The sequence below is a fragment of the Salvelinus namaycush genome, chromosome 10, assembly GCF_016432855.1.
Source record: "Salvelinus namaycush isolate Seneca chromosome 10, SaNama_1.0, whole genome shotgun sequence".
NCBI classification, from domain to species: domain Eukaryota; kingdom Metazoa; phylum Chordata; class Actinopteri; order Salmoniformes; family Salmonidae; genus Salvelinus; species Salvelinus namaycush.
The window spans coordinates 4804601-4832349 of NC_052316.1; the positions used below are offsets into that span (position 1 = coordinate 4804601).

The following is a 27749-nucleotide window of genomic DNA, read 5'->3' on the forward strand; positions in this document are numbered from 1 at the left end:
TGGTCATTCTCGCTTCTCTTCCTCATAAAGAGCATTACTCTCCAGCTCTCCCGACGACTGGATCCCTGTTTTCCTGCTTAACTGCTCACAAGTGAACCGTGAAGGACATCGCTGCCTACCGTAGGGTCAACCTCCCTGTCGGTCAACCTCCCTGTCGAGAGGTTGACCGAAAGGTTTTTGCTTTGTGTAGAAATGTATTTTCTACTTCTCAGTCTCCAGTTGCACGAAAAAGTATGTGAATCCAATGGAATTACCTGGATTTCTGCATAAATTGGTCATAGAATTTGATCTGAACTTCATCTAAGTCACAACAATAGACAAACACCGTCTGCTTAAACTATTAACGCACAAACAATTATTTGTTTTCACATCTTTATTGAACAGAGCGTGTAAATTTTCATAGTGTAGGGTGGAAAAAGTATGTGAACCCTTGGATTTAATAACTGGTTGACCCTCCTTTGGCAGCAATAACCTCAACCAAACGTTTTCTGTAGTTGCAGATCAGACCTGCACAACGGTCAGGAGGCGTTTTAGACCATTCCTCTTTACAGTTCAGCAATATTCTTGGGATGTCTGGTGTGAACTGCTCTCTTGAGGTCATGCCACAGCATCTCAATCAGGTTGAGGTCAGGACTCTGACTGGGCCACTCCGGAAGGCGTATTTCATTCTGTTGATGATTTACTTCTGTGTTTTGGTCGTTGTCCTGTTGCATCACCCAACTTCTGTTTAGCTTCAATTGGCGGACAGATAGCCTTACATTCTCCTGCAAAATGTCTTGATAAACTTGGGATCTCATTTTTCCGTCTGATAGCAAGCTGTTCAGGCGCTAAGGCAGCAGAGCAGCCCCAAACCATGATGCTCCCTCCACCCTACTTTACAGTTGGGATGAGGTTTTGATGTTGGTGTGCTGTGCCTTTTTTTCTCCACACATAGTGTTGTGTGTTCCTTCCAAACAACTCAACTTTAGTTTAATCTGTCCACAGAATATTTTGCCAGTAGCGCTGTGGAACATCCAGGTGCTCTTTTTGAATACTTCAGACATGCAGCAATGCTTTTTTTGGACAGCAGTGGCTTCTTCCGTGGTGTCATCCCATGAACACCATTCTTGTTAATGTTTTACGTATCGTAGACTCATCAAAAGAGATGTTAGCATGTTCCAGAGATTTCTGTAAGTCTTTAGCTGACACTCTAGGATTCTTCTTAACCTCATTGAGCATTCTGCACTGTGCAGTCATCTTTGCAGGACGACCACTCCTAAGGAGAGTAGCAACAGTGCTGAACTTTCTCCATTTATAGACAATTTGTCTTTCCGTGGACTGATGAACACCAAACTTTTAGAGATACTTTTGTAACCCTTTTCAGTTTTATGCAAGTCAACAATTCTTAATCTTTGGTTGTCTTAGATCTCATTTGTTCGAGGCAGGTTCACATCAGGCAATGCTTTTTGTGAATAGCAAACTCAAATGTTGTGAGTGTTTTTTATAGGGCAGGGCAGCTCTATCCAACATTTCCAATCTCATCTCATTGATTGGACTCCAGGTTAGCTGACTCCTGACTCCAATTCTATTTTGGAGAAGTCATTAGCCTAGGGGTTCACATACTTTTTCCAACCTACACTGTGAATGTTTAAATTATGTATTCAATATAGACAAGATAAATACAATAATTTGTGTGTTATTAGTTTAAGCACACTGTGTTTGTCTATTGTGGTGACTTGACTGTATTGGAGGGGGAGGGGTTTCTCCTTTCCTAGACAGTCAGCAATTAATACCGGAAGGTGTGCTCTTCACCTCTGCTAGGCAATTAGCAATTAGTGTTAGTACTTCAGTCTCCTCTGTTTTCTCAGCGGCAGCTGTAAGTGTCGGTCGTGTCAGAGGCAGTCTCGTCGCCAAAATGAAGACGGTTCTGCCGAGTTGTTCAAGGAAAGAGAGGAAGGCGCTCCACCACTCTTTCACTTGAGTATCTTACATAGTTATTTTCAGATCTCATTTTGGTCTTTTGTAGCTTTGGCAACTACTGTATGTGTCTGTTTTCTATACCTGTTCGCTCCTCTCCCTGTAGGCTTTACAGATGCTCCCCACCCCTTGGCAAAAATCCTTCTAATTTTGTGTGCCCTGCGCGCACAACCCATGTATAATTCCTGGTTTCCGGCAGCGTTTAAAACTTCCGATCTGTGGTCAAAAATGCGGACTTCATCTCAGCCTATGCTGCCCTTCAGTCTCTAAACATTTTGGCGCCTGACGGAGACATGGATCACCCCAGAAAAAACGTATACTCCAGCTGCTCTCTCTTCATCTGACTACGTGTTTTCTCATAGACCAAAAGCATCTGGTTATTGCGGTGGTGGCACAGGACTACTCATTGCTCTTAAGTGGAGATTCTCTCTTTTCTCCCTCACTCACCTGCCATCTCCTCATTTGAATTCCATACTGTCACTTGTCCACTCAAGTTTAAAATTGTCATCATCGCCCACCATGTGCCCTTGGAGTGATCCTCAACGAGCTTGACACCTTGATAAGCAAATTTCCTGGCAATGGCTCACCGCTCATCGTACTGGGTGACTTCAACCTCCCGACGTCTGCCTTTGATTCATTTCTTTCCACCTCTTTGTTTCCCCTCTTTGCCTCTTTTTTACCTCACCCTTTCCCAGTCCCCGCCCACTCCCAAGGCAGGCAATACGCTTGACCTCATCTTTACTAGAGGCTGTTCGCCTACTAATCGCACTGCAACCCCCTTCCTGGTCTCTGATCACTACTTTGTTTCCTTTTCTGTCTCCCTCTCTTCCAACCCTGCTCACTCAGCCCCTTCCCAGATAATAATGCGCCGTCGCAATCTTTGCTCTCTCTCTCCCACTACGCTCTCCTCTTCTATCCTATCATCTCTCCCTTCTGCTAAATCCTTCTAACTCGAGGAAACTTTTCCACCTTCTCCTCCCTCCTTAATCCTCCACCCCTTCCCTCCTCCCTCTGCGTATGGCTTTGTCAACCACTTTGAAAAGAAGGTTGACAACATCCACTCCTCATTCACTCAGCCTATTGAGTCCACTGGTCCCACTCACACAGAACTACCCTACGCCTTGACCTCTTTTTCCGTCTCCCTCCAGATATAATCCTAGTGAGGTCTGGCCGCCCAGCTTCTCCTGAACATCTCTGGAGACCTCCCATTCCTCACTCCCCTCCTCAAGAAACCAACACTCGACCCTTCTGACGTCAAAAACTACAGGACCTTTCTTTCCAAAACACTTGAGCGTGCTGTCTCTGACCAACTTTCTCGCTATCTCTCTCAGAACGATCTTGTTGACCCTAACCAGTCAGGCTTCAAGATGGGTCACTCAACCGATACTGCTCTCCTCTCCACACTGCCAAAGCTTACTCTCTCTCCTCTGTTGTCATTCTCCTAGACCTGTCCCCCTCCATTGACACCGTGAACCATCAGATCCTCCTCTCCAACCTCTCAGGGCTGAGTGTCTCAGGCTCTGCACACTCTTGGATTGCATCCTACCTGGCAGGCTGCTTCTACCAGGTGATGTGGAGAGGATCTGTGTCTGCAACACGTACTCTCACTACTGGTGTCCCCCGTGGCTCGGTTCTAGGACCTTTCCTCTTTTCTCAATTCACTCGGCTCTGTCATATCCTCACATGGTCTGTCCTATCATTGCTATGCAATGGCAATGCTATTGAGATGGAACTCAACTACTTTTCTCCTTCCCCCCTTCTGACAGCCAGGTGGTGACATGCATCTCTGCGTGCCTGGCAGATATCTCAGCTTGGATGTCGGCCCACCACCTCAATCTCGACAAGACGGAGCTGCTCTTCCTCCTGGGGAAGGCCTGCCCGCTCCAAGTCCTCTCCATCGCGTTTGACAACTCCACACTGTCCCCCTTCCAGAGTGCAAAGAACCTTGGCATGACCCTGGACAACACCCTGTCATTTTCTGCAAACATCAAAGCAGTGACTTGCCCTGCAGGTTCATGCTCTACAGCATCCGTAGAGTACGAACTTACCTCACACAGGAAGCGGCGCAGGTCCTAATCCAGGCACTTGTTATCTCCTGTCTGGACTACTACAACTCGCTGTTGGCTGGGCTCCCAGCTTGTGCCATCAAACCCCTGCAACTTATCCATAACGCTGCACCCTGCCTGGTGTTCAACCAGTTCTCCCATGTCACCCCGCTCCTCCTACACCCCAACCCGAGTACTTCGTACTACCACCTCTGGTCCCTTGGCCCTCCCACCCATATGGGAGGGTAGCTCCTGCTCAGTCCAGTCAAAGCTCCTCTCTGTCCTGGCACCCCAATGGTGGAACCAGCTTCCCCCTGAAGCTAGGACAAAGAGTCCCTGCCCATCTTCCTGAAAACCTACCTCTTCAAAGAGTATTTTAAATAATCCCACAACAACCCCACCTCACACCCACTCCTAACCCCTTGCCTTTCGGGAACTAACACTCACACTTTACTTTTTTCTCCCCTACTAGCACTGACTTTGCTTATAGCTACTTTATTGGGGAAAATGTACTTACTATGACTATGTGGTTGTCCCACCTAGCTATCTTAAGTTGAATGCGCTAACTGTAAGTCGATCTGGAAAAGAGAGTCTGCTGAATGAGACAAATGAACCACATTTTTTAAAAGAAAAAGTGAACCTCCTGGATGCCCCAGTGACACCCAAGGAGTTGTTCGGGCCCACTGTCCCTGCCATGTGGCAGAGGTGTAACATACTCAACACAGAAATAAAGGTTAAATAAAACATTTAAAAATGAAAAAGAAAGCAAAAGTCATTAGTTCCTGCCTCTCACCCCAGTCTCACAGCTGGGAGGGGGCAACAGCTGAACTGATTTCCTCGGCAACGCAGCAGTCTGCCAAGACTCAGGCTAGGCCCCTGAACCAGACCATTTCACACTTGAAATTAGACGTTTGGAACAGCTTTGAAATTTGATGTTTGGAGAACGTGGATGAACGTCTAATTCTGCAGTGAGACTGTGAGATCTTGTTGCCTGACAGGAATAATATTGTTTTACCAAATAAGGATTTGTCATAAATAATGCGACGCAATAATGTAATACAATTACAAATTTGAACTTATCTTTTAACAATTGTCTTTCTCAATACGGTAGTGTTATCTGGTAGGGCATTGAACAAGAACTTCAAAATGCAAACTGAAGTTTTGTATTTAAATTTGGTCATTGATTATGTTCACATAAATATAATATTTGGTAATGAATGATTAATTCATCATTATCAAATTAGATTTTTTTAGCAGCTATATATATATATATCCATAAATGAAGGCTCCGACTCTGCAGTATAAATAATAAAATATAGCCCCGGTAGTATGGGTCATATTTGAACAGTTTGGGCAGGGGTCTCCAACATTTCTTTCATAAACACTTTTTTTCTCGCCAGTTACTCATATACAGCCTGCGTATTTAGTTATTCTGTAGGGCAAATTTGATGAATAGAAACAAAGACCACACATTTTGAACAAAAAACATTCTACTGTAGTCTACCTTGAGAATCTTGCCTTTTTTAAGGGGTTTTATATTTATACAAATCTGTAGCCTGCATGAAGGACTCGGCTACGAAATTGTCGTTCTGTTTACTAGTGGCCTTTTGAACAACAACCACAGTGAGTAGGCTACATACTACAGGAAAGTATGAGGAATAGGAAGTGTGATCTAAGCAAACATATTAAACTGACCATTCTGCTTTTCCTTCGACGAACTTTTTTTTGCGCTGTCATCATGCGCTGTCAGCGCTGTCATCATGAAATACATTTAAAAAATATATATATGTACTTGTCTCAGCAGCATACATATTTGATGCAACAAGGGTAGAAATGGCTTATTGGATTAGTATTACTTACCAAGCCAGGCAGAGCTTTTTTTATCGAAACAAATATCCTGTGCTTTCTCATTTTGTGCATTGGCGCATACAGACACAGCTTGGCTGCATTGTAACCGCAAAGCGGCCATGGTGCGCTGCTGCGCTCACATATGGGGCTCAACAAGGTCTGTTACTTTTATGTAACTGAATGATAACATTTTAACAACGTGATTTAACCGATTTAAATGGGGAAAATGGATGCCAAAAATGCTGAATGGTGTTAAATGCTAAATATTTCACCAGTGGAGGATACTCAGAGGAGGAAGGAGAGGACCATCCTCCACAGTGAACTTCATAAAAATAGATTTTTAGATAAAACTATACTAAATCTATGCACGTGTCACCAAATGATTGATTAAAACACACTGTTTTGCAGTAAAGGTCTACAGTAGCCTCAACAGCACTCTGTATATGGTGACAATGATGTAGGCTGTGTGTAGCGGTTATGATATTGTTTGGCTTGGAAAGTTTATTTTGCCTGGTCACTTACAGCTGATGTGTTGTGCATTGAAGTCCACAAGCTAAGGGAAAAGGTGAGAGGAGGAGAGCACGCATAGTGGCAGCTATGAAAGTTAACTGTGTTCATGTGTGATCAGGGGTATGTTAATTCTGCCGATTTCTGTTGAAAAACATTTATTAGCATATATTAAACAGAAGTAAAACAAACTAAATGGGGACGAACATACCTGAATTTGTCCAATAGAAACTTTTGTTTGCAACTGTTGGACTAATGATTACACCCTAGATCAGCTAGATGCAGGCAAGAGTGTGCAAGGTAGCATTGAATGTGTCACTGTCTGTCCATGTGTCACTGTCTGTCACCTGAAACTTGTATCTCGACCTGTGTGCACCTACATCGTAAACGTTCATTCATAGGCTGGGTTGTAGCAACCTCATGATGGCTATATGGAACATTTGAGTATCGTGTAGTAGCCTGAAACTATCAATGTTACTTTGAACTGAGTGTAATAGAAAAGGCCATGCTCGTGAAAACATTTAATTGTCCTCCCTCATCTTAAATGGCACGGACCACCACTGTATTTCACATATTTCAATCATGTCATATTAGGCCTACTGATTATTTCGAACCATCTACTTGTTAGCTACTCGATGACAGCCCGCAAACTGCCGGACATGCAGTTTTCAGCTGAGAGCAACCGTTTTGTAGGCTGCGGTTTCCACTCGCTATTTGCATTAGAGGTCATATTCAGTCATATTCATGTGAAGCTTTGAGAGGATCTCGTGTTAAATGCTGTAGAAGTAAAGTGGCTACAGGTTCATCTGGTGGGAAGCTGCTATAGACCACCAAGTGCTAACAGTCAGTATCTGGATAATATGTGTGAAATGTTTGATAATGTATGTGATATCAACTGAGAGGTGTATATTTTCTGGATGACCTAAATATTGACTGGCTTTCATCAAGCTGCCCACTCAAGAAAAAGGTTCAGGTTCTCAGTCCACCTACCAGGTTATTTACAAACAGCACACGAATGAAATCATCATGTATTTATCACATCTTTACTAATGCTACAGAAATGTGCTCTAAAGCAGTATCCAGATCCATCGGATGTAGTGATCACAGTATAGTAGCCATATCTAGGAAAACCAAAGTTCCAAAGCCTAATGTAGTGTACAAGAGGTCATGTAACACGTTTTGTAGGGATTCCTATGTTGAAGATGTGAAGAATATTTCCTGGTCTGTGGTGTGTAATGAGGACCAACCAGACGCTGCACTTGACACATTTATAAAATGCTTATTCCAGTTACTAATAAGCATGACTGTAAAAACTAAGGCAGCAGCTAATGGGGTTCCACAATAAATACTAAAACTCAGAGTCTGCGCTACAGCAAAGCCTAATCAGAATGTGTGCATCATGGTTCTTGCAGGCAAAGTGAAACGATACAATGAATTTGCTCAAGGTGCACGCGGCACAAATGATATGTCACAACACCACTGGACCAACACCATCGGACATGAAACAACGATACCAATACAACGGCACAACTAAATAGATAAAAAATATATACATTTTAAACACCAGTGGTCCAACTAGTGCTTTCTAACTGCACGGAACCAACTGCTCTGTTTGTTCCATTTCTCAGGCACCTATGCCAAATGATTAGGATTACTGCACGGCAGTTGTTTCCTTCTTCCTCCGGCTATATTGCCTGACTTCCCGAGAGAGCTCACTTCCCGCATCTATGCGGACTGACTTGCTGCATCCTGGTAGAAGCTACGACCCTGTGAGAGCCATGGGGGGTGGGAGAGCTGACACACCCATGAAAATAGGGTGATGCCGTGTTATTTTCCTCCTGTGTTGGCTACCCTCTCTTTTCCGTCGACACAGCAAGTGAATAGGGCCCGGGACTCTTGGAAAGGTTTGTGCACGCTCTCTGTGTTACAGTTGCGTTTTTCTTGGTAAGTGGTATGACGAAATACTTTGTTCTGGCCTACACTCTGTTTTCCATGGTCTTATGCTCCTTGCGAAACCTTTTTGGGGCGGAGAGAAGGTTTCGTCATTGTTAAAGTCCTGTAGACGCTTTTTTTGGCCTGCCAAGGCCCCTACAGTAGTAGAGTTTATTCATGTAATGTTGTTCCTAGGAGGGCACATCGCTTACACCCAGTCTCTAAGTCTTAGCTTGTCCTGGGACATGTTTATTGTGCTCAATATACTTTCACAGCAGCTACTAGCCACTGATAAGCGTGGAGGTGTAATATTCCTCCATATTTTGCCTTGCTACTGCCCTTGGCATCCTTAAGCGAGTGTGGACTGTGCTCTACCAGCCACTGTTCACGCCCGCAATCTCTGCCCAGGGGCATTTTTTCAGATAAATGTACCTTAACCCATCCTTGTGCCCAGGTCAACTTTTTCTCATTGTTGCACTTTGGAGCCCATGGCTTTTCGTCTGTTGCTTTCCCCAGAAGTGCATAGCCATCATTGTCCAGTACATGGGTTGCGCATCTACTTGGATTGAACGAGAGGTCATGTAAGGGTGTTATGCGCTTCACTCATTAGGCAACTACCCTCGAAAGAGGATGGGCTCCTCTCCGACGATATCCGACCCGATTATGGGGACTATTATATTGATTTATGATGGCGATTATGACAGCCTTCGGAGGAGCCTGAAAGGGCCTTTATCTACAGAGGCTTTTACCTCTTGGGCTCTGGTTTTGGGATATACACTATATATGCAAAGTATGTGGATTCGGCTATTTCAGCCACACCCGTTGCTGACCGCTATATAAAACTGAGCACACAGCCATGCAATCTCCATAGACAAACACTGGCAGTAGAATGGCCTTGCTGAAGAGCTCAGTGACTTTCAACGTGGCATCTTCATAGGATGCCACCTTTCAAACAAGTTAGTTTGTCAAATGTCTGCCCTGCTAGAGCTGCCCCGGTCAACTGTAAGTGCTGTTATTGTGAAGTAGAAACGTTTAGGAGCAACAACGGCTCAGCAGCAAAGTGGTAGGCCACACAAGCTCACAAAACAGGATAGCTGAGTGCTGAAGCATGTAGCGCGTAAAAATCGTCTGTCCTCGATTGCAACACTCACTACCGAGTTCCAAACTGCTTCTGGAAGCAATGTCAGCACAACAACTTTTCGTCGGGAGCTTCATGAAATGTGTTTCCATCTCCGAGCAGCTGCACAGAAGGCGTAAGATCACCATGCGCAATGCCAAGCTTCGGCTGGAGTGGTGTAAAGCTCGCGGTCATTGGACTCTGGAGCAGTGGAAACGCGTTCTCTGGAGTGATGAATCTCTCGTTACCATCTGGCAGTCTGACGGATGAATCTGCGTTTGGCAGATGCCAGGAGAACGCTACCTGCCCCAATGCATAGTACCAACTGTAAAGTTTGGTGGAGGAGAAATAATGGTCTGGGACTGTTTTCCATGGTTCGGGCTAGGCCCCTTAGTTCCAGTGAAGGGAAATCTTAATGCTACAGCATACAATTCTATACAATTCTGCGCTTCCGATATTGTGGCAACAGTTTGGAGAAAGCCCTTTCCTGTTTCAGCATAATAATGCCACTGTGCGCAAAGAAAGGTCCATACAGAAATGGTTTGTCGAGATCGGTGTGGAAGAACTAGCTTGGCGTGCACAGAGCCCTGATCTCAACCTCGTTGAACACCTTTGGGATGAATTGGAACGCCGAATGTGAGCCAGGCCTAGTTTTCCCAACATCAGAGCCCGACCTCACTAATGCTCTTGTGGCTAAATGGAAGCAAGCCCCTGCAGCAATGTTCCAACATCTAGTGGAAAGCCTTCCCAAAAGAGTGGAGGCTGTTATAGCAGCAAAGGGGGGACCAACTCTATATTGGCCTTGCATTTTGGAATGAGATGTTCGACGAGCTGGTGTCCACATACTTTTGGTCATGTAGTGTATCTTATTAAACTGAGCTGTTGTGTGCCACGTATTGGGCTTCCCCTCACTTTGTTATGTTTTTCCCGACGGGTTGTTTCTGCACCTTCTTGGTTCTGATGTTGCACCTTCTCGGTTCTGACTACCCTAGGCTTTGGAGAGCATGTTTTGCAGTACGGGAGTTGGCCATATCCCCATATGTGATCTATCAAAACAAGTATTTGAAAGAGAACTTCAAGTACTTTCGAGTGAGATGTATCACCACATTCCCCTGCTAGCAAGAGCGCAAGGAAGAGAGTCAAACAGACATGCCTGGATGAGATCTTTATGGTCAGGGCCCTCCGCAAGGCTCACAAAATCATTTTAGACTCAAGCCACCCCCTGTACCTGGACTTTTGGACTACTCCCCTCTGGGCGCAGGTATAGGGCACCCCTCAGCAGGAAAACAGAACTAGACAATCATTTGTGCCAGGTGTGATATCCCTCCTAAATAGCTCGGGCTAATGTTCCTATCGACTCAGTAAGGCCAGCAGGCTAGTCTCGTTTCATTGCTATGTAACTGTTATGAAAATTGTATTGTTCATTTGTTTTGTATTTAAACGCCACTTTAAAAGTGTACATGAGACTGCAACAAAATTTCCCCATGGGGACAATAAAGTCAGTAAGTAAGTGAGAATGACCAGAAGGTTGGAGTGTGGCTCCTTTATAAGGAGATGAGGGTCTCGCCTCATTCACCACTATACCTGTCTGTCTCCAACAGACACTTTTGATAGGTCCTTCCGAGAATATTGGTGATCCTGGCGATCCCCATATGTGATACATCTCACTCACATTATCAGAGAACTGGGGTTATAAAAGTAACCTTAAGTTTTAGTTTTCTGTTGACAAACGGTTTTTAAATGTTTTGCTAAGGCGTGTCCTAATGAACATGACATGTGTCAGACACACTCGGAGTGATGTATGTCCTAACATTAACACCATAAGTCACAGTCCTCTTTTCTATTGACCGAGTCAATTGGTTGGAGCTCATTTGGGAGATGTTGATGAGGCTGATGTGAGGTCAGACAGACAGACCACAGAGTGGCAGCAGGCAGGAAAAAGCAAATGTCTGTTTGGAGGGTCATTTGTCAATGGCAGAGCCTCTCCTCCCCCTCATCTCTCTTCCTGCCCTTCTCTTGGCCTTATTTAGCCTCTACGTGTAACACTGGGGTCAGGGTGAACACACACTCTCACACAAATACAAACACAGGTACACACACACAGGCACACACACACACACACACACACACACACACACACATTGTAGTAAAGCGGTGCAGAGCATCATAGAATGAGTGAGGTGCCTTGAATGACTTCTCATTCTTTAGACCTCATTAGGCGCTGATGTATCTCCTCCTCCTCTCTCTCTCTCTTTCTCTCACGGTCTCTCTCTCTCCGCTTCACAGCCCAAATGTGTCTTGGGGGGTGCGTGCGTGTGTCTCAGTGTTCACAGCAATGGAGCCTGTGTGTGTGTGTCGGTAGCGAGGAGGCAGATCATTTCAGGTTCTTAGAGTTGGCTAGGCGGGCGGGAGGTCTGTTCTAAGTGTGTGTGTCAGCCAGACATGGGGACACCCGTCACATTCCACCAGCACAGAGAGCACAGGGGCTCCCAGAGCCCACTCAACCAGGGGTCAAAGATGTATAAAAGATCACACACAGATAGCCACTGCGCACACACAAACATCCATGCACACACCTCTCTCTGTATTTGATTAAATATAGCCTTGTGACACCTATCATTAGGTGCGCATACATTACTATGTAGTGCACTGACATTCATTTAGCCAGGTGGCCATGCTGTATTTATTTCTGATCCTATCAAAGAATCCAAGCTCTGTAGTCCACATGGAAAAGCCGCTACTGTATGAAACAGGGAATATATATAACTTTAATAGTAAAACGTTTATATTCTTTCAATATTTTCAAATATTTTCCAACACGAAAATGTGTCACTGGTCATAAGCTTTCTTTACAGTTTGATTTCAATTCTAAATGTAGCCATGTCCACACAAAAGTGTAAAGTACACGCCAGTAAAGTAGTCTAGGTGCTTAATTTGAAATGGAGAAGGACTCATTTTAAAGACTCTTCCATCGCTGTAATGCTGCCCTACATAATTCATATACTCCTGGGGAGAATTTCTCAGAGGAAATTTTTTTTCTTTCTTATTTGATTCTCTTTCGATTTGATTCTCTTGAGAGAATCCAGAGCGAAGAAATATAGAAGGGGGAGAATTTGGAAACTTTTTTAATCTGTCTTGGATAAAGCATCTACAGTACCACGTTACTCACTTGTTTCAGGCTCTAGATCAGAGCACCTGCTAAGTTTTGAAAATGTAAATCTAATATATGTTATGTGAACTAAATGTAAATATGTATCGTCCATTTATACATGAACAAAAATATAAACGCAACATGCAACAACAACAAAAAAGTTCTGCCGAGTTACAGTTCATGAAAGGATTGAGGATTGCCAAGTCAATTGAAATAAATTCATTAGGCCCTGATCTATTGATTTCACATGACTTGGCAGGGGCGCAGTCATGGGTGGGCCTGTGAGGGCATAGGCCCACCCACTTGGGAGCCAGGCCCATCCAATCAGAATGAGTTTTTTCATACAAAAGGGCTTTTTTACAGACATACTCCTCAGCACCTGGGATATTTTATTTCAGCTCATGAAACATGGGACCAACACTTAACATGTTGCATTTATATATTTTTGTTCAGTTTAGTTTCTTGGTTGCTTTCCATGACTTTCCACTGTTGGAATGTTAGCCTCTTCAATCATGTCACTAAGAGAAGGTGTACATATGGTGTACTTTTCAGGGCCTAAAATTAGTGTACAGGTATCCTCAACTCGTGATATATGAAGGTTTTTATACCCAGCATCTGAGAAATGATCAATATACGCAACCTGATGTGTTGCTATTGATCATTTCGGTTTCCTTCAAATGCTAACCACCGTTTCCTGTTTCTCCCCCTCTCTCTTTCCAGACGTGAAGAACCTGGAGAACTTCCACCTGGTGGAAAGCGTCCAGGAGCAGGTGAACGCGGCACTGCTGGACTATGTCATGTGCAACTACCCGCAGCAGACAGACAAGTTTGGCCAGCTGCTCCTGCGGCTGCCTGAGATCCGAGCCATCAGCCTCCAGGCCGAGGAGTACCTCTACTACAAGCACCTGAACGGAGACGTGCCCTGCAACAACCTGCTCATCGAGATGCTACACGCCAAGAGAGCCTGATGAGACTGCAGGCGGGACGCTGGACCCTGAACTAGTTTTTGCGGTTTTGTTTGTTGAGACTCCAGCCCTTACCCGACTCAGAACAAACTCTGCCCATGTTAGAGCTAGACTTTGTGATTCTGGGGCGGGAGGCATCAGTCCTTTTCCTTCATCGTAATTATCAACCATCCTTGGCACACAAACAGGAAAGAACACATGCAGAAACTGACACCCACACTTACAAATGCTGTGTATACACACACACACACACACACAGACACACACAGACACACACACAAACAAACAAACACATATGCAAAAGCACACACGTTCAAATTCATACAACATGCATATTACATATACACACACACACATCCCTTTACTTTAAGACAGGTGTGTCTGGGGCCCTGGGTAAAGCTGTGAGAGACGGAGAGAAACAGCGAAAACATTTGAAAACTGTACATTGGACTCTGTACATGGGAGATAATTTTTTCCCCTGCTTTTAATAAAAACACAAACCATCAAGGTGATACAAGGACTAGCAGACTGTAACTAAAGTAACAAACAAGCAAACCATGAGTATTCTGCACCTCCCATACTGTTGAAGGGTTTTGAGCAATGAAGAGTGCCAGCCACCCTATGATATCTGTGGTGAGGGTTTCAGAAGAGAGCAGTGACTTTGGCCAAAGGCGTGTGGGTGGTTCGCTCTCTTTAGACTGGCCCATGCTTTTCAGTGTTGGTATTGTATTAGCTGACTGCATTGGGCCGACCAGAGCAGACTGTCAGCTGGACAAGAGTCTCTTTAGCCAGCGGCTTCAAAGAAGCTGCATGGCTAACAGGCCAGACAGACAGACAGCAACGAAGAACTGGTGAAAACGTCAGAACCGGACCAGAGACTCGTGTGCAGCCCCAGTCACCAAAAAACTGATGAACAAAATGAATTAAAACATGACAGAACAAAAGAAGAGAACAAAAAAAACTATTTTTTGAAAACATTAGTTTTTTCCTCCTCTTGGTCATTCTGAGGCTCCTCTTTGTAATCCACCCTGTAACCACCCCCAAAAAGGATCTCATATCAACAGTGTTTACCATTTACCTCAGTAAAATGTGTTTTACACACCATAGATAAGTTATTTGAATGTTCTACATGGCTATTTTATGGTTGCATAGACAGATATGGAGTGTGCTCCCCTTCCCCCAAAAAATATGTATCCCTTTCGTTAGAACTGGAAAGAAAGCATGATTCTAGATTTGAGAAACGCTGCCTTTTGTCCGAACAGACCAAAGCCTGCTGCAGAACAACATCAAACAAAAAAAGTAACAAAACCTTAAGTATCAGTATTATACATTTGTGATGTCACAGTTATGTGAGTCTTGCCTTATTTCATTACGATGCTAGCTAACCGTGCAGATGTGAATGAAAATATGTACAAATATATATATAAAGTATTAATGTAAAAAAATAAAAATAAGAATAATTCAAGTGGTGTTTACATTCAAGCGGTCCTGTGGGAGATAACTGTGACAAGGCAAATTGCAAAGCAATGATTTCCTAAAAAAAACTAAAAACACAAAATTGATTCCTCTGGTTTGCTTTCTTTGGTGTGTACAGTGTTTAACTTTTTTCTTTGTTTCTTTGTCCAGTCCTTAATTATGTCGTGAGACACTAAAATCAAAAAGGAATCTCACTTAAAGACATTTAATTTCTAACAGTTTTTCTGTTGGCATTCAAAAAATGTGCATATTGTGTTAGAGTTCAGTTTCAGACACTTGTTTTATTTAGAATTGTTTTTGTTTGTCAATGTTCTAGCTTTCAATGTATGTCACTGGTTACGCTTAAAAATGAAAATAATTTATTGCGTCTTGGGGCTCTATTCAATTCGTAGGGCTGAGGATCCGCTTCATAGCGCAAATTAAATGAAAGGCAACGTTCCAGCCCTCGCGGAGACTGCATTCACGGTAAATGCTGCCTGTGTCGGCTCAATCTGAAATGACCTCTCAATTTTAACGCAGAACTTCCGCGATACTTCGGCGATACAGATTGAATCCAGCCCTGGGTTTTGTTCTTGTGTGTTATAAGCGCAAGGTGACAAAGCCAAATATATGTGTTTACTGTTGCATGTTTTTTTTTTTTTAAATGTATTGATGCAGTTCAGGAACAAAACAATTATCTTACAAATTATCGTCATTTTTTAAAAATTACATGTCTATGGGATACTGAGCTGTAAATTGGAAAAAAATATAAGTATTGTATTTAAGTTAATGGGTGTGATTGTTACTGTCCTTGCATCAGTTGTTTCTTATCATTGAATTTCAACTAGCTTCACATTTCAGCCCTGTTTGTTTGATACCAAAGACTGCATCTGTCCCGTGAGCTGTGGTTACCTGTGATGTGTCATAACTGAACGAACAAACAGCTTTCCCCCCCAGCCGTCCAGAAGTTTGGCATTCCGTAATGTCCGTTTGTGGAATTACATTGTTGTCTTACACAAATAATGCCCCAAACATTTGTGATACATATATATATATATATATATACACATACATATATATATATCAGTCCGCCTGTCTACATTTTGTAAGTCATCTACGTCAAAACGGATCAAGGGCTCGATTCAATCAGTAGCGCTGAAGACCTGCGCTACAGCACAATAGAAATTTAAAGGCATTGTTCCCGCAATCGTGGAGACTGCATTCACGGTAAACGCTGCAAATGTCAGCTGAATCAGAACCTTCAAATTTCAATTGCGCTACAGCGCTGCTCTTCAACGTTATGGGTTGTATTGAGTCACAAGTATTTTTTACAGCATGGAACCTGTGCTCGTTCCTTCCCTTATAACGTACACTTCAACACCATCACATCATCCACCTCACATTCGTCTGTGATTCAAAAATATTTTTTGGTATCTACATTACATACATTTCTGCTTTTGTAAATGTTAGTGGTTGGTTAAATAATTGATTCCGTATCCATTCTGAGCAGTATGTTTTATAAAAGACAGAAAAAAGCTATTTTGGCTAAACCTTTGGCTTTAAACCCCATGAAGTATTGTACTTTCTATTCTCGTCCCCTGCTTAACTATGGAAGCAAATTCATGCCAAAACAAATACAAATGTAGTCGCGATAGATGCACGTTATTACGAAATGCGATGCACTTTGGTGAAAACCCCCCACTGATATCGAAAAACAATAGTCCAAAATAAATACATTTTTATGTTTTTATTTTGGCATGAATCCATTACCATACTTAAGTGTGTGTATTGAATGACAATCTCTATCAGTCCCCCATCTCATTCTGTGTGTTCTGGTAAAGTTCTACAGCTGCCTTGGAAGTCCTCAAACACTCTCTCTCTCACACTCAGAAACACACTCACACCCCCCCCCCCCATATTGACACCATGTCCTGCCACTTCCTGTTCTGGGGAGTTTCTTTCAAAGCTGATGGACTTTTTCTTCATATTTCAATAAATAATTATATGCCAACACCGCCTTGCTGTCACTTTCTGCAGGTGACTCTACCGTTCATTCATTTTTTACACAGAGTAATGTTAATTCAATCAGAATGCAACATGGTTCATTTAATGGGGAGGTTTTTAGTTGCATTTAAGCAAATATGCACCTTTATGTACAGTGAAAATGATTATTTTAACAGTGAAGAGTACTGTATGTTTATTTTAAACACATTTTTGGGGGGAGACATTGAAATCACTATTCCATACTACTTGGTAAAAGAAAGTGCTGCCTTATTCATTCGATATATGCATTTATACAGCCTTGAATTCTCTTACCTAATTAACAACACGTCCGTCATTCATCAAAACATTACAAAAAGTTACAAATTAAATGACATACTGTACAGAGACAATGTGGAATCAGTATAGAAAAAAAATATTGAAAAATTAACACCACCTCAAGAGACAAGCAGACAAAGAAGAAAAGAAACAGCAAAATGACAGAGAAGTAATGAGGGACACAGACGGGTTAGTCTAAATATACAAGGCCGTAGGTTTTCTGGGGGTTAGGGTTTCGGGGAGGGAGAAACAAGACGTGAGCTCGACGTCCATCATGGGTACGTGAAGGCTACATCCACCTAGCATGGCCTCCATGGCTTTGGGAGGGTTATCCTGTCAAAAGAGGAAGAAGGCACAGTGAGTGGTGTGAGTGTGTGGTTAAAGGGAAAATCCATACCAAAAAAAAAAACGCTTTTGGGATTTTTTTTCATTAGTCCATTGTTGATACAGCCTAATTTTTTTGGGAGCCATTTTTCAAGATGCATTTTGCATCAACATGATGATGTGGCCGGTGACGCGTTGCTTCTTGAAAGTCCAATATCATAAAAACTTGACTGCTGACATGCAAAACATTTTGTGACTGTATCAACAGTAGACTAATTTAAAAAACACCAAACGATAGTTTGAGTGGATTTTCCCTTTAAGACACGGTTTTTAAAACAAAGCACCCCCTTACGCAAAAATTGACATATCTTTGTATACACATAAAGATACATAAATAACCTTCACTAAATTCTACTATTGTCATTATTAAAATGACTGATGTTGTATTAGCAAGCGTCATACATTGCAGTGCAATCTGACTGACGATTCCATGTGTCACTATTCAATTCTATCCGTCCCAATCAAATATACACATTAAATATTTATTAGTAGCTGTGGTTATAGCAATATTATTATTATTATCATTAGTACAATGAAATTGCATATGCTGGTCAAAAAGCACCTGTCTACTACCCCCCTTACTACTATGCAAACTAACTAACTCCCAGCTTTGCTTGCAGTGCTTGTTCTCTCTACTGTCTGTAAATGTATTAAACCTTTTTTTCACTCCCTGTGAATTTTTTATAAATAATGTATATACATTTATACACAGGCACTAACAAGGGCAGCCTCAGGTAAAAAGACTCAGAAATGCATGCTACTCGCATCCCTGAAGGTAGCAGTAGCAAAAACTCTAAGCTCCAACTCTAAGACAGGGAAAAAATAAACAAACGAGTAGATAGCCAAAAGCAACAAAAATAAACCGTTTTCCTCTCTCTAACACGCACACACACCACCGTCCGTTTCTAACAAGTGTCCCTCCCACCCTCAATGTCGAAACACCCCGGAGTTGTATCTTTGCTCAACCACTTAAGAATATGGCACCACATCATGCATGTTGGCTAGTTCTTCTCATATGTTCCCCGGCACCTCCACAACTCTAAGTCAACCAGAAGGGGCCGCAAGGAGAAAGGACTTGGTCTTCCTCCAAGAGTGAGAGATGATGCCACTCAACAGAAGAGAGACATTTGAAATAGACAGGGACGAGTGAAAATCCAGAGCAGTCATCTGGTCCTGCTTTCCCCAGCCTCCTCTATCTACCCCGGAGGCCCACAGGGCAGCCAAGCCACAACGTTTACAGGGGGGCTCCGTTCTCGCTGTGTTACGCCACCCGCGTGGTATATCGCACTCTGCCCTGCCATGAAAAAGCCCCACAGTGGCATGGTCTACTAGTTGGTACATATGCAGTTTAGTGGATGTGTTAGCGCATAGTGGTGGCATGAGTTTCTCACAGTGTTCTGTTGATGACAGATTGGATACCTTTGCGAGAAAAGTGCCTTAAAAGGGGCAATCTGCAGTTGCTACATCCATATATTAATGATAATGTAACCATTGATTCTTGAAGAATATAACTTAGAAATGCCTCATGCGCTTTAGTTCAATAGTTGTACCCCCATCAGAACCCAAAATATAAGCTTGTTATTTTGATATCATGGATGGTCACTCCTTGCATCCATAGCTCTGTCTATGAATTTGAGAGTGGTTACATTTCTTCAGCCTAATCTTTTTACCGAAACAGTGGCAGGGAGGCCCTTTATTGTTTCAACTGCATATTGCCCCTTAAAAGCCGCACTCTGTCGTAGCATTACAAGTTAGATACAAAATCGTGTCTCAAAGCAAACATTTAAAAAACTCTTCTCCCCCCCTCCACCTCCAAAACAAAGTTGTAGGCAGCAATGTAAAACAGCATTACAGTACTGCTCCTCTATATGAACAATCATGTCAGAAGAATTTTCTGAGTTACATATACTGTACCAGAAAACCACCAGATACAGTATATCTGGTAGAGGCTTTAATGTTTAAAAGAAAATCTCACTGAATACAAGAAAGAGAAAGAGGCCAAAAATGTCAGAACTCATCTGAGGACCAATTACCCAAGTTTACGAGAAACATCGACTGCGGCTTATTGTTAGCAGCCCTTTAGACAAACCCCCAAAAAATGCACGACTTAAATTAATAGGCCAACGTTTGAATAGGATTGCGCTGATTGTTATGCAAAACCCTCACCTTAAGAAACAAATATGGCGGGTTTTGAAACGGAATGGACCGAAGGACACGGCCTATTCATTTATATGTGTGCATAATACATAAATAAGCATTAAGTAGGAACACTACAGCATTAAGCTGTGTTTTTCTTATTATCCTTATTAGTCATTAAGTCGAAAGAAGGGAAAGGAAAAAAACAGGGATACATTTTTATTTTATTTTAAGCACCTGAACCTCTTTCAGCATTCCATTAATTGCCTGGACAATGGCGTAGTATCGGATGGAGATTTTTCAATTTAGAAAATTGAGGAGCATGCATTCAGTCCTGCTCATGTCATACCGGCACTTAAATCCGACATAAAAAAGAACTCAAGGTTACGTTCAATTGAAAGCCCCAGCCAATGAGCACTTCAGAAATCCATTTAGAGATAAGAGACGGATAGAACATCGAATTCAAATGGCCAAAGTCAAAGTCTTTCCCAAAACTTGTTTTCTCCTCGTTTGCCTCACCCCTTTGTAAGAGACATGAAACTCGTCACATGTAGGGACAATAGGCACAAATAAACAATCACACCAGGCCTCAGACAAGTGCCTTTGGACAATACTGGTCGTGGTGGGAATCTGACCTTTGGTTCGCCAATGGCGAGAAGAGTGCCACGAGAAAAAAAAGATATGTAACGATGAAATAAGTGACAAACTGAAAGCTGTGACATCTTCTTAACATTCATGCTTTGCCTGAACTCATGTTGTTGAACCCCTTTTTATATCGAATCGACACTTTTCAACACACACTGCCCCAATAGATTTTTTCCACTCCAATTAAAAATCGAGGAGACTCTTGAAAATACATTGATTTAGTGCATCAAATACAGACATCAAACCATACCATTGCAACATTAGAACAGAGCTATAACTCTACTGAGGAGATTGTTGAACCCAAACAGGTTCATCCTTACACTGATCATTTCAGATGCATTGTGGAAGGACATTGAGCCATCATAGCCAATCACTGTTGAGTCGGGAAATGTGCCTTTGTCAGGTGACAATAGACTGTGCTGTGAAGACAACATTTGATAAATCAGCATGGGGATGCCACTCAAGGTCACATCTGCCAGCTTATTGGAGAGTGAAACACAGACACACACATAAACACGAATGCACACATAAACACACGTGCAAACCCACAGACACATACACGTACACTAACACACACAGAGAAAAAGGGAAACAAACAGTCACACTGGACACACACATTATCACAGACACAAAAAAAGAACATAACATGTCATATGAATGGAGGTAACCAGTTTCAGCACAGAAACACTTGCTGATTGACTCACTGACACTAGAAACACACATCTCCCTTTCCCTTCATGTAGCACGTACGTAGACACACACACATCCCCCCACACCATACCACCCACCCACCCTACACACAAACACCCCCACCCACACACAAAGAGGCACACAAACACACCACTACCCACACCCACCTACCACCCCTCCCCCACACACACCCATACCCCCACATCTACTGCATGGTAGTGGGGGAAGTGAACTTTGAGGGAACCCAGTGCTGCAGCTCTGGCCTGAGCAGGCCTCTGTCTCCTGTGGCTCCCTGCAGCCTTGAATTGTGACCCACTGGAGGGCTGAGGAAATAACACAGACCAGCAGGGCAGGGGAGGGGAGAGGGAGCGAGCAGGCCAAGCACGGTTCACACTAAAACACACGGCACCTTAAATCAAACCCAATACACAGACCTAGATGCGGCAGATCAGTCTATATGTTTGGCATGACAATGAACATAGGAGTTGGCTACACGGCACAAACTGATCTGGGGCCAGGCTAACTCCAACACATACCTGCTAGAGATTGTGGATAAACCACTCCAACAGAGCCTGATCATAGATCTGTTTGTAGGGGTGAGTGGGGTAAGGTGTGCAAAAGGGTTAGTTGAACCAATTGTTTCAAGGAAACCATACACATAATGAATCATGTGACCAAATATTTTGGAAGAGGTTATCATTTAACACATATTTTAATAGGTTACATATAGCCTTCCATTTGTATGTATATTTTTGCTTATTCGATCTGGTCACTAACATAGGCCTACAGCATTGCACCAAATTCCTGTTTCCAAAACATCTCCGCGCATCTCGAGTGTTGACCAATGACCAGTCATCAACATTGGCAGAGCATGCAAAGGCCGGCGCACATATTCAGATTAATGACCAGAAAGCGCTTTTTTAATTTCCTCCAATTTAGCCTAGCAAAAACAGAGTAGCCCACCTACGTTTATATTATCCATATAAAATACAGTTTAACAATCTGTTACGGGCGCATCTTTGCCAGACCAATAGGCTGCCTGGTGATTTCATTAATCATTTTCATATTTCAGATATGCCTAGTTTGGGTGGGTTATAATTGTTTACCTCAGTGGTGGATATTGGCTATATGTCTAAAGCTAGCTGTAACATCGCACTACCTTTAATACTTATGGTATGAAGATGTAACATATTCTGGCAAATGAATGACAATATTTGTGAAGAAGAAAACGTCTACACAGACTGATCATGCTTTCCATCCGATCCTGCAACCTCAACCTCCGCTGCACACAGGTAGACTATATGAACCTACTTACTCTGTACTCCGGAGACGTGATAATGTGACATGATATCCCTACTTGCTAACATGAATGACGTTCAGTTCAAAATGCAGGTTTTAAAACGCTGTTTATTTCTGTATCTTGCGTTTTGGAAGTGCATCACGTTTATGGCTGTAATGACAGGCTATATTTGCGCAGCGATTTTGCGCGTTTGCAATTGCATGCACGTGCGCCGGGGTGTCACAAGCTTCGAACCACTCCTTTTTGGGGGGGTCCTGGTTCAAGAAGTTTGAGAACCACTGACCTAGTGAACAGATTGATGATTTGATGAACAGATTTGCTGTAGGATCTGGTGCAGCGCAAATGTCTAATTGTAGGGAGAGAGGATTACCATAAACAAATATGCAGCTCCCAAAAAAAAGAGGTAATCGGGAATATTAGCTGTTTACTTTGCATGCTCACCAGCAATGGGGCATTAAGCAACAATTACTAGCATAGGCTTACTGGTCTTTTGGTATGTCAAAATTGCTTGAAATGTGTTGTTTACTTATGAAGCTTGCATTTGGAATTTGTTGTGAAGATGAATTATTACATAATCAAAATGTGTTGTAGACATAATAATGAAAAGGACTGTGTGGTAGCCTCAATAAATAGACAAAGCGATGAAGTTGAACAGGCCATTGCATGTATAGATTTTTTAAAAACTTGACCTGAGATTTGATTTGAAAAAACAAACAAACAAAAAAACGTGTGACTTGACTCGACTTGCTCTTAGAATGCACGACTTGGACTTGACTCGCCCCATTCTACTTTGGACTCGACTTGAGACTCGGACCTTGTGACTTGAGACTTGCTTGTGATTCAAATAATAGTGACTTGGTCCCACCTCTGTGAATTGGCAGATCAAAACAACATCCCCGTCCCAGACAACTGGTCAGAAAATGGAAGGGTAAGTGATATTGAACAGAGATCTATATCTATTCAATACCTATATCATATCCCCATCCCACGAATTAAACATTAACCTACCAGCACCAACACCCACTGTCACAGGACACCATAAACTTACCCAGTCCTTGTGCTCAACTTACCCCATACCGGGGATAAGTTGTGCCAAGAGACTACTTTTTTTTGGACAAGCTATGTTTTAAAAACTGTTATGTTTACATGAATTCTTATTATTTCCAGGGATACACAACATCCTGGAATATATGTAGATATCTTTGTTAGTAAGAATACTATATTCCCCTTGGTGTAGTGATGCTGAATGTAAGAAATGGCTCACAAAACCCCATTCTCCCCTATGTTTAGAATGACACAGCCCATAGGAGTCGGTTATAAGGCACAAACTGACCTGGGATCAGGCTATCCCTAACACAACCAAACGCAATACAGGAGAAACCTGGTTGAGAAACCACGCCAACGTAGCCTGGTCCTGGATCTGTTTGTATGTTTAGAATGACAACAACCATAATAGATAGCTATAGAGCACAAACTGATCTAGGACCAGGCTAATTCCAATGCAAACAAACTCCATCGACAGAAACCTGCTGGAGAAACCGCTCCAACGTAGCCTGGTCCCAGCCCTTTTTGCATGACAATAAACAAGGAGCCGTCTATAAGGCCCAAACTGATCTGGAACCAGGCTTACTCCAGATTGAATGGGGACTGGCTGATGTTGAGCTGGAAAATGAACACAGAGCAGGGGAGAAGAAGGGTTCACACCCCAAGTCAAACACCATACACATAATCCTGCTGTGGGAAACTAAAGCAACGCAACCACTCACACAAGTCAACTGGAGGGGTCTGGATTCCATCTACATGCAGTCAACTAAGCCCCCATTTTGAGGAGAAGTGACATTGTTGAGTCAGAAGTCAACCGGAGGGGTCTGGACTCCATGTACATGCTGTCAATTAAGCCGTCATTTTGGACAAAAGTGACATTGTTGAGCCCCAAATGTAATGTTGCTGCTGTGGTCGCCTCTTGACAGGTATGTATTGCAAATTAGAATCTATTCTTAATGCACTTGCCTGTATAAATAAAGGTAAAACAAATTAACATTGTCTGGTCTGGTACTTTGAAGTGGGTTATTTTAAGCCACCACCACCACAGCAGCTAAATATTGTTTGTCCTTGAGTCAGGAGAGAAGCGTGTTTGACACTTTGTGTGACAAACAAAAATGTGCACAACCTCCCAATCTGGGGGGAAGATGGGAATGGGAGGTATGCCTTGTGTGTGTGTATGTGTCTGGGTGTGTGTGTGTGTGTGTGTGTACATACGTACATTTGATATGTGCCTGCATGAGTGCGAGGCACCGGCCAACACAGAGACACCTTAAGGACAAAGACAAACTGCCACAACACAAACTCCAACAACAGTATCTCTCCTTTCATTCCCTCGCTCCTTATCTCTTCCTTCCTTTCTTCCCCTGTCTCTCTCGCGACTCAGAACAATGTTTGGCGGGCGCTCAGATCCAAACAGCTGTTCCTAGCAGCAGCAGATAGGTAGTTGTAATGGGAAACATCATTTATTTTGGCTGCTGCAAGGTCCCAAGAGGCCCCAAGAAAGAGCCACAAGTAAGAGCCCGGGATCCAAGTCCCTGACGACAGCCATACACCATCAGAGGCCCAGGAAAACCACACACTTACACAGAGAAAGCACATCACAGGGCCTGTCGATTCATCACAGGGAACTGTGTGGGGGGGTGGGGGGCCCAGGGAATAGGGCTCTGCATCTGTTAGGGTCACGATGGAGAGGATGGGAGAGGAGAGGATAAAAGATGAGGGAAGAAAGGAGGGGAGAGGAAGAGAGGAAAGGGGAAAAGAAAGAGAAGAGGTGAGAAGAGGAGGAAGAGGGGAGAGGAGAGGTTGGTTGAGTGTGTCGGCAGGGAGCTGCTTCTTGTCACCTTCAGACCACGACAGCCTGTCAAGCTGTCGTTGACCTGTGGAGGATCAAGCACGCTACTCCTGACATAACAATGATGCTGAGGGTGTGTGTGAAAGAGGGTGTGTGTGTGTGTCTCTGGGTCTGAAATACTCGGGATGTCCTCACACTACACTCACAAAATGTGATATAAGGGAGAACAGAACACTGAATGAAACGCATACTGACAGATACCCTTCCATTGTGTCTTCAACACAGGGATCGATACAAGATTGATGGCAAGAGCATGTTCTGCTAAAACACCTCCAATTGACTGCCATTCTACCCAGTCTCTCTGAGGACTGGCTATGATATTAGACACTGATTCTCCATTCCATTCCAGCCATCTTTCCAAGTCAAGTATGAATGTTAGCGCTGAACCAATGTGGTATGGAGCGGTGTAGAGGCTGGAGTAGGCCTGAGGCAGTACCACCGAGACTAGCAGGTAGATCAGATCAATATCACGTGCAACCAGAGACTGGCTCAGGGCCAGAGGGGCTCCCCTGAGAGAGAGAGAGAGAGAGAGAGAGAGAGAGAGAGAGAGAGAGAGAGAGGGAGAGAGAGAGAGAGAGAGAGAAAAGGAGGCCAAGTTGTCACACCTGTTTTATTTCTCTATTTGGTTAGGTCAGGGTGTGATTTGGGGTGGGCATTCTATGTTGTCTATTTCTTTGTTTTTGGCCGAGTATGGTTCCCAATCAGAGGCAGCTGTCTATCGTTGTCTCTGATTGGGAATCACTTTCTGTTGTGGGATCTTGTTTTTGTTAGTTACTGGTTTAGCGCTACAATACTTTACGTGTCGTTTATCTTTCTTGTTTTTTTGGTGTTCATTTAATAAATTCAAAATGTACGCCTACCACGCTGCATCTTCGTCTCATTCCGACGACAGCCGTAACAGAAGATCCCACCACTAACGGACCAAGCAGCGTGTTCAGGAGGACTGGACCTGGAGGGAGCAGGACCCTGGACAAGGGCCGGGGAGTATCGCCGTCCGAAGGAGGAGACGGAGGCAGCGAAAGCGGAACGGCGATGTTACGAGGAGTTATACCAACAAAGCAAGCACGAGAGGCAGGGGGGGGCACACATGGAGATTGGCGGAGTCAGGGTTCAGACCTGATCCAACTCCCCGTGCTTACCGTGGGGAGCGTGTGACTGGTCAGGCACCGTGTTATGCGTTGATGCGCACGGTGTCTCCAGTGAGCATTCACAGGCCGGTGCGCTCTGTGCCAGCGCACCGCATTTGCCGGGCGGAAGTGGGCATCCAGCCAGGACGGGTTGTGCCAGCTCTACGCTCGAGACCTCCAGTGCGCCTCCACGGCTCAGTGTATCCGGTGCCTGCTCCACGCACCAGGCTTCCAGTGCATCTCCCCAGTCCGGTGAGACCTGTTCCGGTTCCACGTACCAGGCCTCCAGTATGTCTCCCCAGCCTGGTAAGCCCTGTGGCAGCTCCACGCACCAGGTTTCCAGTACGTCTCGTCAGTCCGGTGAGACCTGTTCCGGCTCCACGTACGAAGCCTCCAGTGATGATCCATGGCCCGGAGCCTGTAGTGATGATCCATGGCACGAAGCCTCCAGTGATAATCCATGGCCCGGAGCCTCCAGTGATAATCCATGGCATGGAGCCTCCAGTGATGATCCATGGCCTGGAGCCTGTAGTGATGATCCATGGCACGAAGCCTCCAGTGATAATCCATGGCATGGAGCCTCCAGTGATGATCCATGGCCCGGAGCCTGTAGTGATGATCCATGGCACGAAGCCTCCAGTGAATATCCAGGGCACGGAGCCTCCAGCAACGGTCCCCAGTCCGGAGCCTCCAGCGACGGTCCCCAGTCCGGAGCCTCCAGCGACGGTCCCCAGTCCGGAGCCTCCAGCGACGGTCCCCAGTCCGGAGCCTCCAGCGACGGTCCCCAGTCCGGAGCCTCCAGCGACGGTCCCCAGTCCGGAGCCTCCAGCGACGGTCCCCAGTCCGGAGCCTCCAGCGACGGTCCCCAGTCCGGAGCCTCCAGCGACGGTCCCCAGTCCGGAGTCTCCAGCGACGGTCCGCAGTCCAGAGCCTCAAGCGACGATCTGCAGTCCAGAGTCTTCAGCGGGGGTTCCCAGTCCGAAGCCTCTGGCGACGATCTGCAGTCCGGAGCCTCCAGCGGTGGTTCCCAGTTCAGAGCCACGGTCTGGTTCCACAGAAGCGGAGGGATCAGCGTAGGGAGCGGGAGCTACGTCCCGAACCGGAGCCGCCACCGAGGGTAGATGCCCACCCGGACCCTCCCCTATAGGTTCAGGTTTGCGGCCGGGAGTCTGCACCTTTGGGTGTCCTGACCTTAGAGATCCACGCCCTGACCTTAGAGATCCTTTTTATTCTCTATTTGGTAGGTCAGGGTGTGACTAGGGTGGGAAATCTATGT

The 27749-nt window shown here is 44.2% G+C and overlaps 1 protein-coding gene across 3 annotated transcripts in view; it reads left to right on the plus strand.

Annotated features, from left to right (window-relative positions):
* Positions 1-16987, plus strand: part of nr5a2 (nuclear receptor subfamily 5, group A, member 2) — a 111907-nt gene extending 94920 nt beyond the window's left edge. For 2 of the 3 annotated variants that reach the window (XM_039002071.1, XM_039002072.1), the window contains exon 7: positions 13277-13524. In XM_039002071.1, coding sequence (XP_038857999.1) covers positions 13277-13524 — 248 coding nt within the window. Of the gene's footprint in view, positions 1-13276 lie in introns of all 3 variants that reach the window. The other variant, XM_039002070.1, reaches the window with a different exon arrangement.
* The last annotated feature ends 10762 nt before the right edge of the window (positions 16988-27749 follow it).